The sequence below is a fragment of the Thamnophis sirtalis genome, unplaced genomic scaffold, assembly GCF_051295495.1.
Source record: "Thamnophis sirtalis isolate CommonGarterSnake01/CBP01778 unplaced genomic scaffold, rThaSir2_p1.2 scaffold_2, whole genome shotgun sequence".
Taxonomy (NCBI): Eukaryota; Metazoa; Chordata; class Lepidosauria; order Squamata; family Natricidae; genus Thamnophis; species Thamnophis sirtalis.
Genome location: NW_028261382.1, coordinates 114,559,770 through 114,582,615, shown reverse-complemented (window position 1 = coordinate 114,582,615; position 22,846 = coordinate 114,559,770). Strand labels below are relative to the sequence as shown.

At 42.0% G+C, this 22,846-nt stretch overlaps 1 protein-coding gene across 1 annotated transcript in view; it reads right to left on the bottom strand.

The window, feature by feature from the left end:
• The window catches only part of SNTB1 (syntrophin beta 1), a 126,130-nt gene that overhangs the window by 24,127 nt on the left and 79,157 nt on the right, over positions 1-22,846 (bottom strand). Inside the window, exon 3 of the mRNA XM_087706733.1 lies at positions 18,017-18,224. Within this exon, the coding sequence (XP_087562859.1) occupies positions 18,017-18,224 (208 nt within the window). The remainder of the gene's footprint in view (positions 1-18,016; positions 18,225-22,846) is intronic.

The window sequence follows — 22,846 nt, the reverse complement described above, 5'->3', positions numbered from 1 at the left end:
TTTTCCCGAAAATAAGACAAGGTCTTATTTTCTTTTGACCGCCGAAATAAGCACTTGGCCTCATTTTCGGGGAGGTCTTATTATTTTTGAGGTGCAGGAGGCGGCGAATGTGATCACCGCATAGCTGCTACTGTGTTGCAATATTTTCAGGGAGGGCTTATTTTGGGGGGAGGGCTTATTTTAGCGCATGTGTTCAAAAGCCTGATTGGGCTTATTATCCAGGGAGGTCTCATTTTCGGGGAAACAGGGTAGTTCAACCCCCAACTGGCCAAGTGCTTCATCATCCCATCAAACACATTTTGCAAGACTTCGATTTTGCTTTAGTGGGGAAAAAAACCAATTTTTCCATGCAAGTAAAGTGCTTGGAAGTGACAAAACCGGAGCTTGGTAAAAACTAACAGCAAAATTTTTGGTTGAAAAGATCTATTATTATTCAGTTACATTTTGGCGATATTTCAGAATTACTGAAAAAATGTGTTAAATTGATTTATTATCTCTCCTACCTTCTTCCTGCCTCTGAGATATTATCTGAAAGGCTTGGCAAAATCACTTAACAGCCTAATACACAAGAACTTTAACACGTTTTTACACCTGTATTGCCATCTCTGGACTCGTGGTTCTTATTTTGCCATGACATGATCTGTCAGTATAGGGTAGGGGTGTAAAACTCAAGGCCTGCAGGGTGGATCCAGCCGACGGAGTTCTTAGTAGATCTGGCCTGTGGGGCCGCCCTGGAAACAGCGAAGGACCGGCCCACGGTACCTCTTCCAGAAAAAAGGAGCTCACAAGGGCCACGGGTGGTGCTCTCGAGCTCTGTTTTCATTGGCAGAAGATTGCAGGAGTCATCGCAGCCGAAAACGGAGCTTGGGGGCCCATAGAGTGCTTGGGCCACTACACTACACGAGTGACGTCAATCCCCACCTGACCTCCCAGAGGTCAAACACAACCCTGATGCAGCCCTCAATGAAATTGAGTTTGACACCCCAGGAATAGGGGAATATATTTGTTTATTCTGCTACAAAGAAAGAATTAAATATATAATCCTGGCTTGATTAGGGATCCTTGCCATATATTAGCCGTTGGGAATTTATTTATTTCCCTCTTCTTGGTTTCCTTTCATGCCAATACTTAGTAAGACAATTAACCAGTAAACATAATAAAATAAAATGCTTATGTTTTCCAAGAACAAAACGAAAGCTTTTTAAAATCAGAGTTCACTGAACAAACTATAGTGACTTAATTTAGGCCTGGTGCAAAGCCAAAAAGGAAATTCTATTATTGCCATTTTTTTTGCCAAATTCCACTGATCCTGGTCCAAAAGTCAAATCAAAATGGTTTTTTTTTATTCTTATACCAAAGAAATTATATTAAAACTGCATTTTCTCCAGCCTTATCTAAGGTGCCAGAACATTTCTTACTGATGATAAAACATGGCTTGCATATAGAATGATAAATAGATTAATGAAAGGTTTCTTATACCTTCTGGAAATCTTACAGTTTTCTGATACATGTTCTCCTATAGAATCATTTGCTACTTAGGCTTATTTATGAAAAATGAAATCATCCACCCAGCTCCAAAATAGCATCTTATATTTTTATTTAATGTTAACTATTTTTATTTTATTAAATGTTAATTGTTTCAACCTCTGCCCTCAAAACAATGATATAGGGCACTGCACACCTAGACACAAGGAGAGTTTTCCCCTGAATGCCATCACTCTGCTTAACAACTAATTCCCAAACACTGTCATATTACCTAACACTGAATTACTATTATTCTTCTCTTTATCAGTGGTGAAATTCAAATTCTTTTTACTACTGGTTCTGTGGGCGTGGCTTAGTGGGCATGGTAGGGGAAGGATACTGCAAAATCTCCATTCCCTCCCCACTCCAGGAGAAGGATACTGCAAAATCTCCATTCCCTCCCCACTCCAGGGGAAGGATACTACAAAAATCTCCATTCCCACCCCACTCTGGGGCCAGCATTTGCCAGTTCTCCAAACCACTCAACATTTCTGCTACCGGTTCTCCGAACTATTCAAAATTTCCACTATCGGTTCTCCAGGACCTGTCAGAACCTGCTGGATTTCACCTCTGTTTCCTAGTATCTATCTCTCCATACTTATGAGTATAAGCATGTTGCTTGTATCTTTCAATTTACTGTATATACTCGAGTATAAGCCTAGTTTTTCAGCCCACTTTTTGGGCTGAAAAAAGCCGCCTCGGCTTATACTCGAGTCAGTGAAAAATTTGCCCGAAATGGAGGAGAAAAAGGGGCGGGGCCATGCCGCTGGGTGACACTCGTGAATGGCCCAGTGCCCCTGTGAGTTTCCCCTCCCTCTGTGTCAGTTTGCCGCGCAGCGCGCACCACACCATCCCCCCTCCTCACGTTCTAATGTAATGCAGGGCTGTCTTACGATTCCCCTTCCTCCCCCTCCTGCCGCTCTGCAACGATGTCCCACCTCCTCCTTGTTATGGCAAGCAGCCACATAGCGATGTCCCACCTCCTCTGGTACAGTGATCCAATGATAGGAATCACTGTGCCATGTGTCATAGGAGGCGGGACATCGCTCCCGCGGCTACACGGGACATCATCATCACAGCAGGACATCAGCATCATGAGGTGAGTGAAGTATTTCATTGAATACACCGCTAGTTTACTGTTTTTCTTTGAAATAAATATTCAAAAACATTATTGGTATCTATTTTTATTTTTGAAATTTACCGGTAGCTGCTGCATTTCTCACCCTAGGCTTATACTCGAGTCAATAACTTTTCCAGTTTTTTGTGGTAAAATTAGGTGCCTCGGCTTATATTCGGGTCGGCCTATACTCGAGTATATACGGTATACTGTTTTATTTGTTTACTAGTACAATTTGATAGCTCATTAGTAACCTTGACTATCACTAAGTGTTGTATCTTATTATTCTTGATGAATGTATTTTATTGTCCTTATGTACACAGAGAGCATAGGTGCCAAAGACAAATTCCTTGTGTATTCAATCACACTTGGCCAATAAAGAATTCTATTCTGTTCTATTCTAATTCTATTCTGAAAGATGCTTCTTTTGTAACTCTGCAGCCCTCTTCCCCAACTAGATATCCTTTAAAATAATTTAGGATTCTTCAGGCTCAGAATTCCCACCCAGCATGGCTAAAGTCTTTAATTTCAGCCCCACCAATTAAAAAGAGTTTTCATCTACTAATTCTACAGAACATCCTTAATTTCTACAGGTGTCACAAGCAAAGCAGTTCAAAGTTGCACATTCTTTAACCTCTGAGATTTCTCCTCCTGTTTGAATAATGGGCTTATTTGTTACAAACTGCTTGAGGTAGCAGTTGCAGGATAATTATCAGATGGCATCTGGTTTATATTTTAAATATTTGGGGGATTTGTTCATTCCTTTGGACATGAGCTCAAATCACATCCCAGGCCTCTCAGTTATTCCAGGAAATACTCAAGACAAGGAGGGGAAAATGTTTTTGAACCGTACGAGGGATTATGCTAGGTATGTTCCAGGCTAAATGAAAATGTTTACGCTCAACTAAGCAGCGATGAATTGTGAGTAAGGAACATGTTCACTAAAGTGGTAAACAGTCTTAACTACAGGTAGTTCTTATGTCCATAATTGAGCCTGGAATAACAATTGTAAGGTCATTATGGTCGTAAAATTGAGACATCATCTGACCGGATCCGATTTTATGACATTTTTTGCAGCAGTCGTTATACAAACACTGTGATCATTAAGCAAATCAATTTTCCCCAATAGACGTTTGCTGGAAACGCAATGCTAGAAACCTACAAAAAAGCCGCAAATTAAGGCCATGCGATCACGAGATGCTACAAATGGCAAGAGGTGAGCTGCTGGCTGCCAAATATCCAAAATATAGTCCTGTGACCTGTGACATAGTAAATCAACAAAAATAGTTTTTGAAGGGCCATCGTAACTTCAAATGATTGATAAGCAACTGGTTGTAAGTCAAAAGTCTTAACACGTAATCTTCTCCAACCTGGTGCTCTCAAGACACATAGAGAACAATATCTCCAGTGATTTCCACCCGAATACCTAATCTAGCTATTTTAAACCAACTATAGTTCCCCCTTCCTTGGCTGGGGAGGAATCAAGGGAATTTTCCTTTCCTTGAGAGATCTTATGAAATCTTTACCCAGGGGTGTCTAACCAAGGGTGGGCTGCTGCAGGATTGAACGGGTTCGGGTGATTCTCTAGCTAAGGATCTGCCGAATTCTGCAAACCCACAAATCCTACCCCTGGCTGGCCCCGCCCATCCCTCCCTGCCCCTCCCAGGAGTTTCCACACGGCCCATTTGGGATGCCAGGTAAGTACAGGGCCCACACGGATGCCTCGGGGGAGAGCGAAAAATGGGCATCCCGGAAGGCCTGGAGGAGGCTATTTTCGGCCTCCCGGAGGCTCAAGGAAAGCCTCCGGACCCTGGGGAGGGTGAAAAACGGGCTCCCGGAGAGGCTGTTTTCGCCCTCCTGGAGGCTCAAGGAAAGCTTCCAAAGCTTGGGAAGAGTGAAAATGCCCCCCCCCCCGGTGGTGCAGGAAGCTGACTAGGCCATGCCCATCACGGCCACACCCACCCAGCAACCGGGCAGAGAGCCCATTGCTAAAATTTTTGAAGCCCACGCCTGTGTCTAACCGTAGCAACTTTAAACCATGGAATTCTGGGAGCTGAAGTCCATAAATCTTAAAAGTGGCCAAGGCTGGACACCTCTGCCTTAAGCCTTTTGAATTTCTCTCATTTTTAATACTGGTTTGACTACTATTGGTGCTGCTCGCCAAATTAATTACTGACGGCTTTCATTTCAAATACTGCAGCTGGGTCACTTTATTAGGTTGGCTTGTGGTCTGCAAGTGTGTTTTTTAATGTTTTGTTAATAAGCAATCCAGAATTCTGTTTTGTGCATGCATGTGTCCATACGGGGAGTAAAATAAAGAGAGATACTGTTTAACAGTAACTTCCTCTTGTGAGTGACTACTGATGCAAAGGAATGATCAAAATTGGACTTGTATATTTGTGTTGGCAAAATCTACTAAATCGGAGCCACATGTTGGAAGAAGATGAGAGGAACAGCCCTGAACAACATATGCTTTGGCACGGAGTTTCAATTCTAAGGTTTTTAAGGCTTTCAAAATCCAAGGTCATTTTCTTTCTGACTCTCTGCATAAAAGTTGGCCTTCAATGTTCATTTCTACCCAGATGGCATTTTTCATACTTGATGATCTTGTTCAATTATTATAAACATACTTGCAGAAAGCAGCTTTTGTTTCTCATTTATGAAATGCCTTCTTTGAGAAGACTCACCTGGGCCCATACAGTTAGTTTTGTTGCATTAAAACAAACACACACACACACACACATACACACATGCTTTTAAATCCTCAGTTTTATGGGGAGTTTTTCACACCAAGAATGGATGAATGTAATTTTTATCCATCCAATGAGTTTTATTCTATTTTTTTAATGCACTTTGTTTAAAATTTTGCTGGATAAAAAAATTAATAAATTATAAATACACTGATTTTTTTTAAAAAAAAATCTATGAATAAAGAATCTTAAGGTGTCCAGAGATTTCGGTGCACTGGAGGAACAAAAGGCTTCACAATAAACAATAATAAAGTGAGAGGATATCACTGTGCAGAAATCAGGAAATCACAGTCAGGAAATTTTTCCTTAGTTCCAGGTTGCTTCTGAACCTAGACCCGTATTCTAGAGATGGGTCTCGGCCCTTGACCTATGCCATGTTTCTACGCAGAGCCCTTTTTGCGGACAGGACAGGGAGGAGTGGGGAGGGAATGGAGATTTTGCAGTATCCTTCTCCCAAGAGTGGGGAGGGAATGGAGATTTTGCAGTATTCTTCTCCCAGGAGTGGGGAGGGAATGGAGATTTTGCAGTATCCTTCTCCCAAGAGTGGGGAGGGAATGGAGATTTTGCAGTATCCTTCTCCCAAGAGTGGGGAGGGAATGGAGATTTTGCAGTATCCTTCTCCCAAGAGTGGGGAGGGAATGGAGATTTTGCAGTATCCTTCTCCCAGGAGTGGGGAGGGAATGGAGATTTTGCAGTATTCTTCTCCCAGGAGTGGGGAGGGAATGGAGATTTTGCAGTATCCTCCCAGGAGTGGGGAGGGAATGGAGATTCTGCAGTATTCTTCCCCCCAGGAGTGGGGAGGGAATGGAGATTTTGCAGTATCCTTCTCCCAAGAGTGGGGAGGGAATGGAGATTTTGCAGTATCCTTCTCCCAGGAGTGGGGAGGGAATGGAGATTTTGCAGTATCCTTCTCCCAGGAGTGGGGAGGGAATGGAGATTTTGCAGTATCCTTCCCCTGGAGTGGGGAGGGAATGGAGATTTTGCAGTATCCTTCTCCCAAGAGTGGGGAGGGAATGGAGATTTTGCAGTATCCTTCTCCCAAGAGTGGGGAGGGAATGGAGATTTTGCAGTATCCTTCTCCCAAGAGTGGGGAGGGAATGGAGATTTTGCAGTATCCTTCTCCCAGGAGTGGGGAGGGAATGGAGATTTTGCAGTATTCTTCTCCCAGGAGTGGGGAGGGAATGGAGATTTTGCAGTATCCTCCCATGAGTGGGGAGGGAATGGAGATTTTGCAGTATCCTTCTCCCAGGAGTGGGGAGGGAATGGAGATTTTGCAGTATTCTTCCCCCCAGGAGTGGGGAGGGAATGGAGATTTTGCAGTATCCTTCTCCCAAGAGTGGGGAGGGAATGGAGATTTTGCAGTATCCTTCTCCCAGGAGTGGGGAGGGAATGGAGATTTTGCAGTATCCTTCTCCCAGGAGTGGGGAGGGAATGGAGATTTTGCAGTATCCTTCTCCCATGAGTGGGGAGGGAATGGAGATTTTGCAGTATCCTTCTCCCAGGAGTGGGGAGGGAATGGAGATTTTGCAGTATTCTTCCCCCCAGGAGTGGGGAGGGAATGGAGATTTTGCAGTATCCTTCTCCCAGGAGTGGGGAGGGAATGGAGATTTTGCAGTATTCTTCCCCCCAGGAGTGGGGAGGGAATGGAGATTTTGCAGTATCCTTCTCCCAGGAGTGGGGAGGGAATGGAGATTTTGCAGTATCCTTCCCCCCAGAAGTGGGGAGGGAATGGAAATTTTGCCGTATCCTTCCCCTGCCATACCCACCAAGCCACGCCCACAGAACCGGTAGCAAAAATATTACAATTTCACCACTGCATAAGTGAGAAAAGAAATTGTACAGTTCTATTGCCTGAAACCTACACTCAAATTAAGAACAAAACCGTAACAAAAAGTGCCCCCAATCTCCAACTTCTAAACCGAGACAATAGGACAAACAATTGAACCAAAAGGACACTAAGTCATTCAAGATTCTAAGTAGCAACAACTAGCATTTAGCATCGTAATTATGGAGGTTGAAATGACAAAGTCTCTTCTTAATCATAGCCTTAATCACAACCAAACAATACTCTTGTATTAAGTTTTGTTAACTAGATGAATGATATACAAAAGGTGCAAAAGAATTTTTAACTGCTTTCATAAAACCCCACGCACAACAGAAATGACCACCTTCAAAACCAACCTTTGGCCCTTTCAACCACAATAGCACAAATTAAACCTCTTTACTTTTCTACTAATCTCCAATTCAAGAAACATATGCATCTACTGACCACAACTCTTATTCACAATTCCCACTTTCACAGTTCCAATTACTTCCTTCAGCTGCACATTACAATAAATGCGCTGGAAGGGACTTCGGAGGACTTCTAGTCTAGCCCCTTGCTCAAGCAGGAGAACCTATACTATTTCAGGTAAGTGACTGTCTGGAATCTTCTTAAAAACATCCAGTGAGGGAGCACCCATGATTTCTGGAGGCAATTTGTTATATGGAGGCAATCTATTCCACTGGTTAATTGTCCTCACTGTTAGGAAGTTTCTCCTTAATTCCAGGTTGCTTCTTTCTATGATTACTGTATTTGTCGGAGTATAAGACGCACCGGAGTATAAGACGCACCAAGATTTTGAAGAGGCTTTTTTTTTAAAAAAAAAAAATTGTACTCTGCAGACCTCCCCAAAATGGCCTGTTTTTCAGGAAAACGGGCCCATTTCCCCCCCCCCAAAAGGGCATGAATACCCTTTAGGAGGCTTGTAGAGTGCTCCGGGGGGGGGCTCCCCCAAAATGAGCAAAAAAGGTCTGTTTTGTTTACAAAAATGGGTCCATTTTTGGTCCAAAAAAGGGCATGCATAGCCTTTAGGAGGCTTATAGAGTGCTCCTGGGGGAGGGGGGCAAAATTGAGCAAAAATGGCGCATTTTTCGCTCATTTCTGCCCTCCTTGGCCCCCAGGAGCACACTATAAGACTCCTGAAGGCTCTGCACAGCTATTTTGGTGAACGGAGCAGGGTTTCGGGAGGCCAAAAATGCTGTATTCAATGTATAAGACGCACCCAGATTTTCAGCCTCTTTTTTGAGGGAAAAAGGTGTGTCTTATACTCTGAAAAATACGGTAGTTTCCAACCATTGTTTCTTGTCCTGCCCTCCGGTGCTTTGGAGATTAATTTGACCCTCTCTTGTTTGCAGCAGCCCCGCAAGTACTGGAATAATGCTATCATGTCAGCCCCAATTCTTCTTTTCTTTAAACTAGCCAAACCCAAATCCTGCAGCCGTTCTTCATTTGTCTGCTGGTTTACTTCACTAGCTGTACAAGCCACATTCCAAGAAACTTTACAATTCCTATCGTTTTTTCTTCCATGTTCTCCCATGTTCCGCAACTTTCCCCTTCCTTCTTTCTTACATGCATAGGATATTCTTTGTATGGGTAATTTTATTTATTTATTTAATTATTTATTTGTTTGTTTGTTTGTTTGTTTGTTTGTTTGTTTGTTTGACTTATATACCGCTTCATAGGGCTTTCAGCCCTCTCTAAGCGATTTTTTAGCAAATTGAGTCAGTAACTTGCCCCCCCAGTCTGGGTCCTCATTTCACCCACCTCGGAAGGATGGAAGGCTGAGTCGACCTTGAGCCGGTGAGATTTGAACCGCTGAACTGCAGATAACAGTCAGCTGAAGTGGCCTGCAGTACTGCACCCTAACCACTGCGCCACCTCGACATGATCACAATTGAGCCCAAAACAAGGCTAAGCGAGACCATTGTTAAGTGAGTTTTGCCCCGTTTTACAACCTTTCTTGCCGCAGTTCTTAAGTGAATCGCTGCAGTTGTTCAGCTAGTAACGCAGTTTTTAAGTAAATCTGGCTTCCCCACTGACTTTGCTTAGTCAGAAGGTTGCAAAAAGTGATCACATGACCCCGGACACAGCAATAATCATAAATGTCCATTGCCAAGCATCCAAAATTTGATCATGTGACCTTGGGGGTGCTGCAACAGTTGTGTGAAAAACCATTCAAGGCTTGTAATTCGAGGCTTATCTGTACTTCTTTTTTTAAAAGGAGTTTTATTATTTTAATTACAAAAATAAACATTCCATCTTTCCTTATGCAGTGTGTTGTCTAGATACAAACAACTCTCTGTGCAACATCGTTCCTCATTTTCCACATCTTTCACGTTCATAGTAACATTATTTCCCTAAGTTTAGTATTATAACATATTGAGTATTTACATGTTATAAAACTCTCAATTTTTCTTCTTAATATCTTCTAGTAATAATATATCAACATTAAACATCATTATTCTCATCATACACATACTAGCAGTTTTCATCTTATTTATATGTCTGTCTAAGTGTATTGTCTACTTATTTTTTAGTTTTCTTCATTTCCAAACTCCTTTTTCTCTCTCCAACGTCATTTGTAAAATACTTCCCAAATCATATAATATTCAGTTTGTTCTTTCTCCTTAATTGTAATGTTAATCTGTTTATTTCTGCACATTCTAATATTTTCTTTATCACCTTCTAATCAATAGGAATCTCTACACTTTTCCAATGTTGTGCAAATACAATTCTAGCTGTGGTTAATACATGAATGATTAAATATACATTCTCTTTATTCTAAATTTCAGCTAGAACTCCTAAAGAAATGTTTCTGGCTTCAGCTCAATACGTTGTTGTATCATTTCTTCCAACCATGTCTTAATTTTTGTCCAATACTTCTTTGAAGCTTATCTGTATTTCTGTCAATGACTTTCAAGTCTCTGTCATGTACATGTTCCTTTTCAAATTATCAACCTTTCACCACCTCATTCTTTCTTCCTCTTCCTCCCTTTGATCAGTTACCCAGAACGTTTGTCTCTCCTTTCTGCTAATATCAGGAAATTCAAATAGAATAGAATAGAATAGAATAGAATAGAATAGAATAGAATAGAATTCTTTGTTGGCCAAGTGTGGATTGGACACACAAGGAATTTTGTCTTTGGTGCCTATGCTCTTAGTGTACATAAAAAGACAAGATACATTCATCAAGAATCATAAGGTACAACACTTAATGATAGTCATAGGGTGCAAATAAGCATTCAAATCATACTAAGAAACAATCAACATAAATCATAAGGATACAAGGAACAAAGTTACCATCATACAGTCGTAAATGGGAGGAGATGGGTGATAGGAACGATGAGAATATTAGTAGTAACAGTAATGCAGACTTAGTAAATAGTTTGACAGTGTTGACAGAATTATTTGTTTAGCAGAGTGATGGCGTTCGGGAAAAAACTGTTTTTGTGTCTAGTTGTTCTGGTGTGCCATGCTCTATAGCTCGTTTTGACGGTAGAAGTTGAAACAATTTATGTCCAGGATGTGAGAGGTCTGTAGATATTTTCACAGCCCTCTTTTTGACTCGTGCAGTATACAGATCAAACTGAATTCCCAAAAAATTATACTTTCTTAGAGAGGGATTAAAAATGATCACAAAGGTGCTGAACAACATTATCTTCCAAATGTTGTTTTATTTTTTGAAAAGTTGTTCTGGATTTTTTTTAAAGAAAGATGATGTAGCCATTATAATATACATATCACCAAGTAAGATATCAGAACAATTAATTGATATGCCGCAATTAAGATTGCCTCATGCATAAGAGATCTTAAAATTCCATGCAGGTTTATTCTAAATGAATGTCATCTTCTTGAACATCAAATTATAGAATTGCAATCAAGAAGTTTAAAAATAGGCCTTAACTGATGTATGTATGCATGGTAATTATTTGCATCTCAGATTAGCCTTACCTATGGAAAAGGGAACTCCTCTGAAATGGACATTTTGGATGCTTCTTATAATCATGTATTTTTATGCTGACCTTCCCCACCCATTAATCCCTGTAAATATGATCATTTCGATATGGTTTATTATTAGCATTGTTTCTGTAGGAAGAGCAAATTCTTGCAAGCTTGATATAAATGTAATTATATAAACACTCTTAATAGATGAACCATTAGTATTCATTAGTTTAAGGAAACAAGCCAATTTGAAATGGTGATCTTGACTGGTTTTCATCACTAGTTAATAAATCAGTCGGCCTTACTCAGCTAAGGTGACACAGTGCCAAGCTTCACATATTTTGTTAAGCCATGGTTGTTTAAACTGTGTTTATTCAATAAACACAGCTGTGATTATCAAACACACTAGGACAGTGATGGCTAACCTTTTCAAGACTGAGTGGCCAAAGCGAGCATCCGAACCCCCAAAATGCAATGTGCGTGTGCCCCCCGCATGTGCCCCTCCCCGTGCATGCACCCCAGCCCTCCATGTGCACTCCTCCCCTGCGCATGCGCAGCAGAGACCCTAAGACCAGCTGGCCATCGAGAGGCGCATACGCATGTGTGGCGAAGCCAAGCTGGGACAACGGCTCGTGTACCCACAGAGAGGGCGCTACATGCCACCTCTGGCATGTGTACCATAGGTTCGGCATCATGGCACTAAGGCATAGCAATAGCAATAGCAGTTAGACTTATATACCGCTTCATAGGGCTTTCAGCCCTCTCTAAGTGGTTTACAGAGTCAGCATATTGCCCTCAAAAAACAATCCGGGTCCTCATTTTACCCACCTCAGAAGGATGGAAGGCTGAGTCAACCCTGAGCCGGTGAGATTTGAACAGCTGAAATGCAGAACTGCAGTCAGCTGAAGTAGCCTGCAGTGCTGCATTTAACCACTGTGCCACCTCGGCTCTTACAGTTGACAAACCATGATAGGTTGGTTTAAAAGATGCTATGCTAGATGTGGGGTTGGGGGGAGGAATGTAATCCCAGGGCCATGCTAAGCTCCTAAAAGCCCCTTTTTATGGTCAATAATTCTTTGTGTGCTTTTGAGTATGAAAAACTGAATGCATATTTTCTTCCCCTTTTTGAGGGGACAAATTATAAAAAAATGTAGTGAATGCGCCCTAAAATAAGCTTATTCACCATTAAAAAGAAGGGAAAAAGTGATCAAACTCTCTCCTCAAACCCAGACCTTCTGATATGGCTTCACTCTTCTTTTGAGTTCCAACTGTTGACAAACGTACAGTGTAGCGTTGGCCCCCAAAGGGTGCTTACTTCTATGCTAAGTCATAAAAACTGTCAAGCAAACAATGGTTTATTTTTAGGCCAAGTTCTATGTTTAGATCAAGAAGCATATGCTTCTAAACTTCTCATCTTGGCTGTTCTTAAGGAGAAAAAGGAATGTGGAATTCATTGGCCTTGTCCACAAAATATTAATCTATAGTTTAGATGAAGGCGTGCCTAGTATTTAAGTTCTTCTTTCTATTTCACAGCTCACAAATTTTCTCAGTGATTTAGCTGATGTAAAAATGAAAAAAGAAGCTATAAAAGAACAAGTGGGGCAAAAAAAAGCTTGTTTTCCTTCTCCTGCTGATTATATCAAACAAGCCATAAACCTAAATTCTGCATCATTGTGTCAGCAGTCCCCTTCCATTAACCAGCCAGCGTGGTTTCCTTCCTTCCTTCCCTCCCTCCATCATACAAGGACAAATTATGCATTGTAAAGATCTCTTGGAGGTGGGAAATACTTCCAATGTAATAATCCCCTGCATCAGTGGTGGGATTCAGCCAGTTCACACCACTTCGGGAGAACCGGTTGTTAACTTTCTGAGCAGTTTGGTGAACTGGTTGTTGGAAGAAATCATTAGGGCAGAGAACCGGTTGTTAAATTATTTGAATCCCACCACTGCCCTGCATGGATTGCCCTTGTGACTATGTAGGACAGATGGGGAAGAAGCTAACTACCAGATTTCAAGAACACAAGGAGACCTGAATTCATTGGTAGCTTCACACTGGAATGAACAAGGACACACATTCCATTTTTCAGCTACCAAGATTGTCGGACAAGTAGGCACAAAAACAGCCAGGGAAGTGATTGAAGCCAGGGAAATGGGGCCCCTCGTCAGTCACCAGCCTATCAAGTACTTAGAAGGCAAGGGCTGGACAGCACTAGCAAAAGACAGCTAATGACTTAAAAGCCAGCCAAAAACACACCCCAATCAACATCTAAAAAGCCACTTACAACAGACACTATAAAAACCACACGCCCAACAGCACACATTCAGCTAGAGAGACGTTCCCTGAATATGGACTCTAGCATGAGTTCGAAAGGTCAGAAGACAAAACTTCTGGTGCCGGTGATTGACACAGATTGGATCCTGCAACATTATCCTGGGACACCTATATTTGCCTTCATTTGTAATAAACAAGTTAACTGCATTTATTTAATTTAACTTTAATTATACTTAAAATAATTAAATGAAATTTCTCAGGGTTTCAGCACTCTCTTTCGGCTGTTTTTTGGTATTCAACCCACAATCAAACGGGCCTCAGCCCTATAACATCTATAAAATCAATTTTAATAATCTCTTTTCTAGTCACTACCCAAATAAGGAGGTCAAGAAACTTTAAAACTTTAATCACCACTATTGTATTCTTCTATTCTACACTTCTATTCTACACTGAGATGCTGTGGCTCAGTGGCTAAGACGCCAAAAAAGGTCAGCAGTTCGGCGGTTCGAATCCCAACCTAGCAGTTCAAAAGCATGTAAAAATGCAATAAGAAAAATAGGAACCATCTTTGGTGGGAGGGTAACAGCGTTCTATGAGCTTTCGGTGTTTAACTATGCTGGCCACATGACCATGGAGACGTCTTTGGACAGCGCTGCCTCTTCGGCTTTGAAACGGAGATGAGCACCGCCCCCTAGAGTCGGGAATGACTAGCACCTATGTGCGAGGGGAACCTTTACCTTTACCTATTCAACACTTTGATTCTGGATTCTATGATTAATGCTAGACTAATAAACAAAAACACAACCAGCCAGCCAACCAACCAATCTGCTTCCTCAATCATTCCATCTTGTAGGAAATATACTCTTGATATTTTTCCATAAAGTCTACCAAAGGTGACCTCTCAAAAGGTCTGAGTAGCACCAGTCATTTATACTTTAGGTTGATCTTCAGACACATAGAATGCATACCTAATAAAGGTCACTGACGTCCCCCCTGGCATCACTTTTCAGCTCTGTGTACCATCCAGTTCCTTGCCTTCTCAAATAATCTCAAGAAATAAAGACTAACTTTGTTTTGCCAAGAATGCTGAATTCAGGGACTCAGCGCAATAAGAACAGTTGAAAATCCATGAAGTTTCACCCAAAACTTTAGTATTATCTAGGTCAAACTGCAATCCCTGAAAAGTCAAACACATTATGTAAAGTATAATAAATGCACCATTAAAAAAAAACTTGTTAAAATTCACAGTGTTCGGTCCATTTATATAACCAGAGTGTATTCTATTTTATAGGGTAATAATAAAGACAGATACATTTGTGTAACTTAACATTAATCAAACCCTTTTTTTTTTCTTAGGAGGTGGTCAGTATGAAAAACTGCAGATGATCAGTTATACGGTATGCTATTTCTGGAGGGGTCACAATGTTTACTTTTGGCAACAAACATAATAAAACATCTTGACTCAAAGGTAGGCAACTAATAGTTCTCCATATTCTGCTCCCATCAACTGTAGCTTGTATTTTTCTGGAGGCAGTAAATTCCTCATTCATATCTTACATGAGCCACAGTGGTGCAATGGTTAGAGTGTGGTACTGCAGGCTACTTCTGCTGACTGCCAGCTGCCTGCAAGTTGGTAGTTCAAATCTCACCAGGCTCAAGGTTGACTCAGCCTTCTATCCTTCCGAGGTGGGTAAAATGAAAAGCCAGATTGTTGGGGGCAATATGCTGATTCTTTTAGAGAGGGCTGTAAAGGACTGTAGAGCGGTATATAAGTCTAAGTGCTATTGCTATTACAGGCTAATAAATTCTAAACATTGTTGAACTAGAATTCATCAGATACAGTACAATTCTTAATCGGTGCATAGGCTGTGGCACAATAACATAAATCATTAGTTTGTACTTCTTACATTTTGTGGGAGGTTCACAGACATTGATCTTAATGAGTAATAGTGGCTAACCCAGTTCACAGGATTGTAAAGGTAAAGGTTCCCCTCGCACATATTTGCTAGTGGCCGATGTTCCTCTCCATTTCAAAGCCGAAGAGCCAGCGCTGTCCGAAGACGTCTCCGTGGTCATGTGGCCGGCATGACTAAACGCCAAAGGCACACGGAACGCTGTTACCTTCCCACCAAAGGTGGTCCATATTTTTCTACTTGCATTACATGCTTTCGAACTGCTAGGTTGGCAGAATCTGGGACAAGTAACAGGAATTCACCCCATTACGCGGGGCTAGGGATTTGAACCGCCAAACTGTCGACCTTTCTCATCAACAAGCTCAACGTCTTAGCCACTGAGCCACCTCATCCCTTCACAGGATTGATACAAGGACAAAAAGAACCATTCAAGGTGTTGGTTGTACCTTCAAAACCCTAATGGCTTATTTGAAGTAGAGTTTTTCCCATCTACCTGACCCATCAGAGGTGACATCATCTCTATAGATATGAAACTGCCCCCCACTTTGACACTCTTCTGCAAGGTCCTGAAGATCTGGTTTTGTGCCAACAGGCCTGGGATCCCAAAGTGGGATGGAGGCCATCAAATAGCTCATTTGATTGTTGTTGTTAAGGAGGGGTATTGCTTTTTTATTGTTTTATATTGGGTTTGTATTCTCGTTAGCCACCTGGAATCTCTCAGAGTGAATATATCCTGCTGTACGTACCTTGAGGAAAAGTGAAATTCAGGTGGTAATGAATAAATAAGAGCCTACATAAGTGTGTGCCAAAATTAGTGAAGAGGTCTTGAGGAACTCAAGATGCTCTTTATGATTAACATTATAAAAAAGTGTACAGGGCCTTACAAGGTTGCTTAGAACTGAGGCTTTTTCTGAACTGCCAGTAGCCATCTACGAGCCATCTAGTAAATATCATATCATGCTCTGAAAACAGCTATGAAAAGTAAGATCAAGGAGAGGGTGACTCACTGTGGGGAGATCTCAAACATGAAAGGCTAGAAGACTTCTGCACCAAGGAGTTGGGGAGGGGGATTCAAAAGAGTAGTGAAATTCTTTTTTTTTTGCTGCCAGTTCTGTGGGCGTGGTAGGGGAAGGATACTGCAAAATCTCCATTCCCCCCCCCCCCTCTTGGGCCAGCCAGAGGTAATATTTGCCGTTTCTCTGAACTACTCAAAATTCCTGCTACCGGTTCTTCAGAACCTGTCGAATTTCACCCCTGATTCAAATGCAAGAATGGAAAGACATAGCTTGGTGGTTAGGCAGCTATCATGGTTGAAAGTGTTAAAAGACATTGACTAAAAAGAGGTCCCAGGTTTTGCATCGGCCATATTCATTGGGTTTTTTTCTTTGTTTTTATTTGCAGATAATCATTCATAAATAGTAAGTACCGTATTTTTCGGAGTATAAGATGCACCAAGATTTTGAAGAGGCAAATTTTTTAAAAAAGGTTTTGCACTCTGCAGACCTCCCCAAAACAGCTCGTTTTCTGTGAAAACCGGCCCATTTTTTGTCAAAAAAGGGGCATGCATAGCGTTTAGGAGGCTTATAGAGTGCTCCTGGGGGCTGGGCAAAAACAAGCAAAAAATGGCCCATTTGTTTCTTATTTCTACCCTCCCTAGTCCCCAGGAGTACTCTGGAAGCCTCCAAAAGACTATGCACAGCCATTTTGGTGAAGGGAATGGGGTTTCGGGAGGCCAAAAATGCTGTATTCAGTGTATAAGACGCACCCAGATTTTCACCTTCTTTTTTGAGGGAATAAGGTGCGTCTTATACTCCGATAAATACGGTAGGCATTAACATTGCAGAAAATGGTCATAATATCATGTAGACGTTCTAAAAACAGTTACGCTGTCAACCCTGAAGCTGACCTAACCAAAGCCATCTTGGGGTTTCAGCGTTGACACACACCTTGATTGAAACATTTACCTGCAAACAACTCTGTATATACAGAATAACAGAGTTTGTTGGAAAGGACCTTTGAGATCCCCAAGCAAGTCACCTTATACCTGTGGTGGCAAACCTGTGGCAGGTGTGCCCAAAGTGGTAAGTGAAGTCATGTCTTTTCCGGAGCGTGGCCCCGATGAGCGTGTGTGCAATGTTTCCATTCGCTATCGTATTATTCCACACAAATGGCTATCCAGTCTCTTCTTATATGAAGATGTTTCACACCATGGATCTTCCATTTAATGCAGAGATCCCAACTGTTTTGCATATACTACTGCCAGGATAAAAATATCCCACTCACATGCAAAATGTTAACAGTGAAGGTGAATGGGGTGAGGTCAGGGCCACAATTGAAAGAAATGCCCATCCTTTGTATATATTTAGGCTATGCATGAATGAATGAAATGTAGTCATATGCAAACATTTAGGGTGCCTCTGACCAAATTGTTTCTTTCAATTCATCTTTTAATGCAGCTATCTTTACAGAGTTAAAGCAAACACTTCAATCAGGTATTTAACCAGGTTAAATATCCATCATGGAGGCTCTATAAAAGAAAGCCACGTGATTACTTTAAAGACAATCCAAATTAAGTCGTAGGAGTGGCACATTCATAATTCCAAGAATTAACGCTAATTAACTGCCAAACTAAAAGTCCTGAGACTGTTTAAGACAAGAGGAAAAAGTTGGCACTACCTTTTCTGCCAGCCAACCCAAGTGCCTAATTTCTCGGCTTCCGGCTATTCCTGCTTTACCCAGTTGATCTTTGACCTCTGAGATCGCTCTGGGAATGAGCTCGCTGATGCAAGAGTGGATGGCATAGAACCAGGCCTGGGCGGTGCTCGCATCTTTACTCCTTAGCACCAAAATGTGCTTGGCATCCGGTGAATGAACTTCAACAATCCTGTAGAAGAAAAATAAATGCAATAAATAAAATAAATAAGAAAAGAGGGGAGAGTTATAGGTGTTCTCAAAGTTCCAGCCCGATTACCTGATTTATAGGTGTAGAGCAGAGGTGGGTCACGCTTGCCCAGTCACATGACCAACAAGGTATGCCTACCATCACATGACCATCAAGCCACACCCACCAAACAAGCCACGCCCACAGAACCGGTACTAAAACTTTTTGAAACCCACACCTGGTGTAGAAGTGTGGAAAATTACTTTGCCCGGGATGGGGCATCTGAGGTCCATTGAGTCACGATCAAACCAACATAGCTAGCCAAAAAGAGGTCCTACCAGGTAGCAATAGCACTTAGACTTATATATTGCTTCATAGTGATGTACAGAAACTTGCTAAGTGGTTTACAAAGTCAGCATATTGCCGCCGCCCCCACCCCCAAAAAAATCTGGGTCCTCATTTTGAAAGAATGGGACGCAGAGTCAACCTTGAGCCCCGTCAGGATCAAACGCCGGGCTGTGGGCAGAGTTAGCCTGCAATACTGCACTATAACCACTGCACCACCAGGGCTCCCTATAAGGTGCCTCCCCATCCTATAAGCTTGGCATTCCACCGCAACTCGGTTTCACTTGTTCCATATCATCAATCTTCAACACGGCACAGTGGGATACAGAAAAACAGTGGATTGCTGAAGGATCGCCCAGTTTGCCTGTAGCCCATATTTCCTTTGTCTCTGGGGATTCTCAGTCATCCAGGTCATGGAAGTGGCACGTAGAGCCATCTCTCCAGGCACGCAAGCCATCACCCATTGCTTTGCCGGGTTTCGGCGCGCCGGCCAGCTGGTCTTCATGCGTGCGGGAGTGCCAGAAACCAGAAGAGCAGTTGCCCGGTGTGCATGCACACGCCAGGAAGATCTTCCGGCTTCCGGCATGCACATACACACCATCCAGCTGGTCGTGCATTCCAGAAAAGTTTTGCCAACACTGTCTTAGTCCAAACAACCTCACAGGGTTTTCTTGCGCAGATTAAATAAAGGATTATTCCCATATATGTCACCTTGAGCTCTTGGAGAAAAGTTAGAATATAAATCTATCAAATAATATCAGTCTGCTGCAGCAAACAGTGGCAATAAATCTAATCATACCTTAAAAATTAAACGCTTACGTTGGCTTTGAGTTTGGGAACTGCCGCCTCAACTTAACTTCAAAGGCAAAGGAGACATTGTAGTATAAGATACAACTCGTCACAATTCATCCACATTGGGTATGGGGTGGGACCACAATTAATCATTACATTCAAACTGGACAGTTAGAAAGCACAATGAGGGGTTGAGAAAACAGTTTATTGGAAATCAATGTTTTCGTCGATAAAACATAATCAACAAACGTCTTTTTGACATTGTTCTTGTTAGTTGCAAAGTCGTGTCTGACCCATTGCGACCCTATGGACAACGTTACTCCAGGCCTCCCTGTCCTCTACCATCCCTAGAGTCCATTTAAGCTCACGCCGACTGCTTTGGTGACTCCATCCAGCCACCTCATTCTATGTCGTCCCCCTTCTTCTTTTGCCCTCAATCTTTCCCAGCATGAGGCTCTTCTCCTGTGAGGCCTTCCTTCTCATTAGGTGGCCAAAGTATTTGAGTTTCATCTTCAGGATCTGGTCTTTTAAAGATCAGTCATGGTTGATCTCCTCTAGGACTGACCGGTTTGATCGCCTTGCAGTCCAAGGGACTCAGAGGAATCTTCTCCAGCACCATAGTTCAAAGGCCTCCATTCTTTGACGCTCAGCCTTTCTTATGATCCAACCTTCACAACCATACATTGCAACTGGGAAAACCATAGCCTTGACTATACACATTTCTGTTGGCAGGGTGATATCTCTGCTTTTTAGTATGCTGTCTAGATTTGCCATACATTTCCTCATTAAATTTGTACCTTCCCATCTCAATGGATGATGTCATTTCTCTAAAGTAAGAATTAAAAAGTCAACAAGAGAAAAAAAACAAAGGAAAAAAAATTGTGAAGACGAGTTTGCTCTGCTTTGTATTATGTTTTGACAATTTACCCTCATCGCAATATAACAGGGCATCAGTTAATGTGTCCATATCCTTTCTAGTCTATTCTACTTGGCTTTCCAACATAAATGCCCCTGGGCACGGTTGATGCTTCTTTTCCTGCAGTGAAAATATGTCAAATGATACCAAAACACTATTTTAAAAGTTACTTAAAAATACAATCTGCTCTTCTGTAAATCTCACTGGCTTTTCTCTCGGAATCTGGCTTCTGAAACATGACATTATCTGCAATTTGGTGATAAAAAAGTTCTCTTTTAAATTTCCCCTTGCCTGGAAATATTTAAGGAAGTGCCACAGCTCTGTTTCTCCATACCCTCTACCACAGCTATGTAAACACTGCATACAACACATTTTTTGATAAAAGCCCACATTGGCCTAAAGGAACTGTGCATTTAAATAGGAGATGTCTGTGATGATATATACTGTCTTCTAGCCATGAATACAAATGCTATCGTGCTTTTCAAAGAGCCTGCTCAGATAACCATATAAAGGAAAACTATCTTTCCTCTAAAGCCAATAAAAACATCTCAAAGTTCCTTATAAAATGACAATAAAAAAACCCCAAGTTCGCAACCTCCAAATGTACAACATTTGAAGCCGAACAAAAATGATGAGGGCCGGAGGTTAAAACATACAAACAATAGTTACAGGAATTGGATGTGTCTCTAATGAAAAGTAAGACTAGTACAGGACATGATAGCAGTGTTTGAACATTTGAGGGGCTCCTACAAAGACAGAGGTCAACATTGTTCCAAAGCACCAAAATGCACAAGAAATAATGGATGGAAACTAATCAAGGAGAGGGGCAACCCAGAACTAGGAGAAATTTCCTAATGGCGAGAGCAAATAAGCAGTGGGACTAATTACCTCCAGAAGTTGCAAATGTTCCAATACTGGAAATTTTTAAGAAGAGATTGGATAACTGTTGTGGCCCAGCAGGAGCCGTAGGAGCTGCCACCACACTCTGACAGCGAGGGGCCCTATGAGTCGGCTCTGGAGGACCCTGAACAGGGTTCCGACTCTGAGCAGGGTGCAGAGAGGCTGGTTGGCCACCAGGAGGCACCTGAGCCTTGGATCAGTGGGGAGGAGACAAGGGAGAGTGAGCCAGAAGCCAGTAGTGAGTTGTTCCTGGATGCACGCCATCGAAGAGCTAATAGGCGTTAGGAACAATTACGCAATTACCGGAGGTAATTGCACTCAGCTGGTGGTCATTAGGCTCCTCTCCAGACTATAAAAAGCTACTTGTGCACACGCCCCTCTTTGCAGAAGTCAACACAGAATTGAAAGTCGGAGAACTTTGTATGAGCTTGGCAGGCTGGATTGCTGCCAAGCCTTATCTGTGTTTATTGCTGCCCAAGCTTGTCTGTGCTGGGTTGCTGCCAAGGACCTGTTTGTCTGTTAATTAAATGCCGTAATTTATCTCTGGCTCGGAGTGTGCTTTGGTGTGGAATGAGGGGGGTCAGAACAGATAACTATTTATCTGAAATGGTATAGGGTTTCCTGCCTAAGCAGGAGATTGGAGTAAAAGACTTCCAAGGTCCCTTCCAACTGCATTATCCCATGTTCTATAGGAACTCCAACCTCCGGAATTCCCAGCCAGCATGGTCAAAGCTACCTTGAACAACATGGTAGAAGGAGAGGCAACAATGTGAGATAAAATATGGAAGTTTTGTGCCAGGAACATCATGCAGGTTAAGGAATGAATTTGCTCTGGTTACAGGAAATCCTTTATTTTGTTTCTAATATTTGGGATTTCACTGGCTGGATTCCTCCTTTAACCACCTCCAGGGCATTAACTCTACGGAAGCAACTTGTATTTTTCATCTAGATTTCCACTTTCCTTTTTCACTGTAAAGGTGCTCTTAAATAAGGGAAGAATGAAGATGAACCACAGTCCGTCATAGAAGACAAACTCGGGATTTTGAAAAACCCTCTTCGGTTACAAATACCAAGTGAGATGCTCAAGCTTGAGACTGTGCAAATTCCCAGTAAAATCCAGCAGGTTAAAGGTGATGACCTATGGCACAGAACAACGACCTATAAACAAGTCCAGGAAGAGATGGCACATGCTTTCTAATTTGCCCAGCTGTGTCACTTGACTTCCCCTGCCAGGAAACCTGTGGGTTTTGATGGAATATCTGTAACAACCTAATTAATTCTACCAACAGAGGAATCCACTTTCTAATCTGAGTTTGTGGAGCACATTTCTTAGAAGACTTGGAGTAATGGTATGCTTGCCGTTATCTGCAAAATAGATAATGGGGTGGTGATACAAGACCAATGAATACTAACTGAATAACAGAGTTGGAAGGGACCTTGGAGGTCTTCTGGTCCATACTATACTGTTGTGATTCAGCAGACGTCTTCTGTGAGTCTTTTCAGGATGTAAGATGACCAATACAGCTGGGGCTCGTTAGTGGTGTATTCTGGTGATAAAAGGACGGATGGTGCCATGCCCTGGTTGCAGGAGTCAACGTTCCTTGGTTCGTTCAACATTGATTGATCATCGGTCGTGGTTTATGTGAGATACACTTGGAGAAGTAATTTGCTT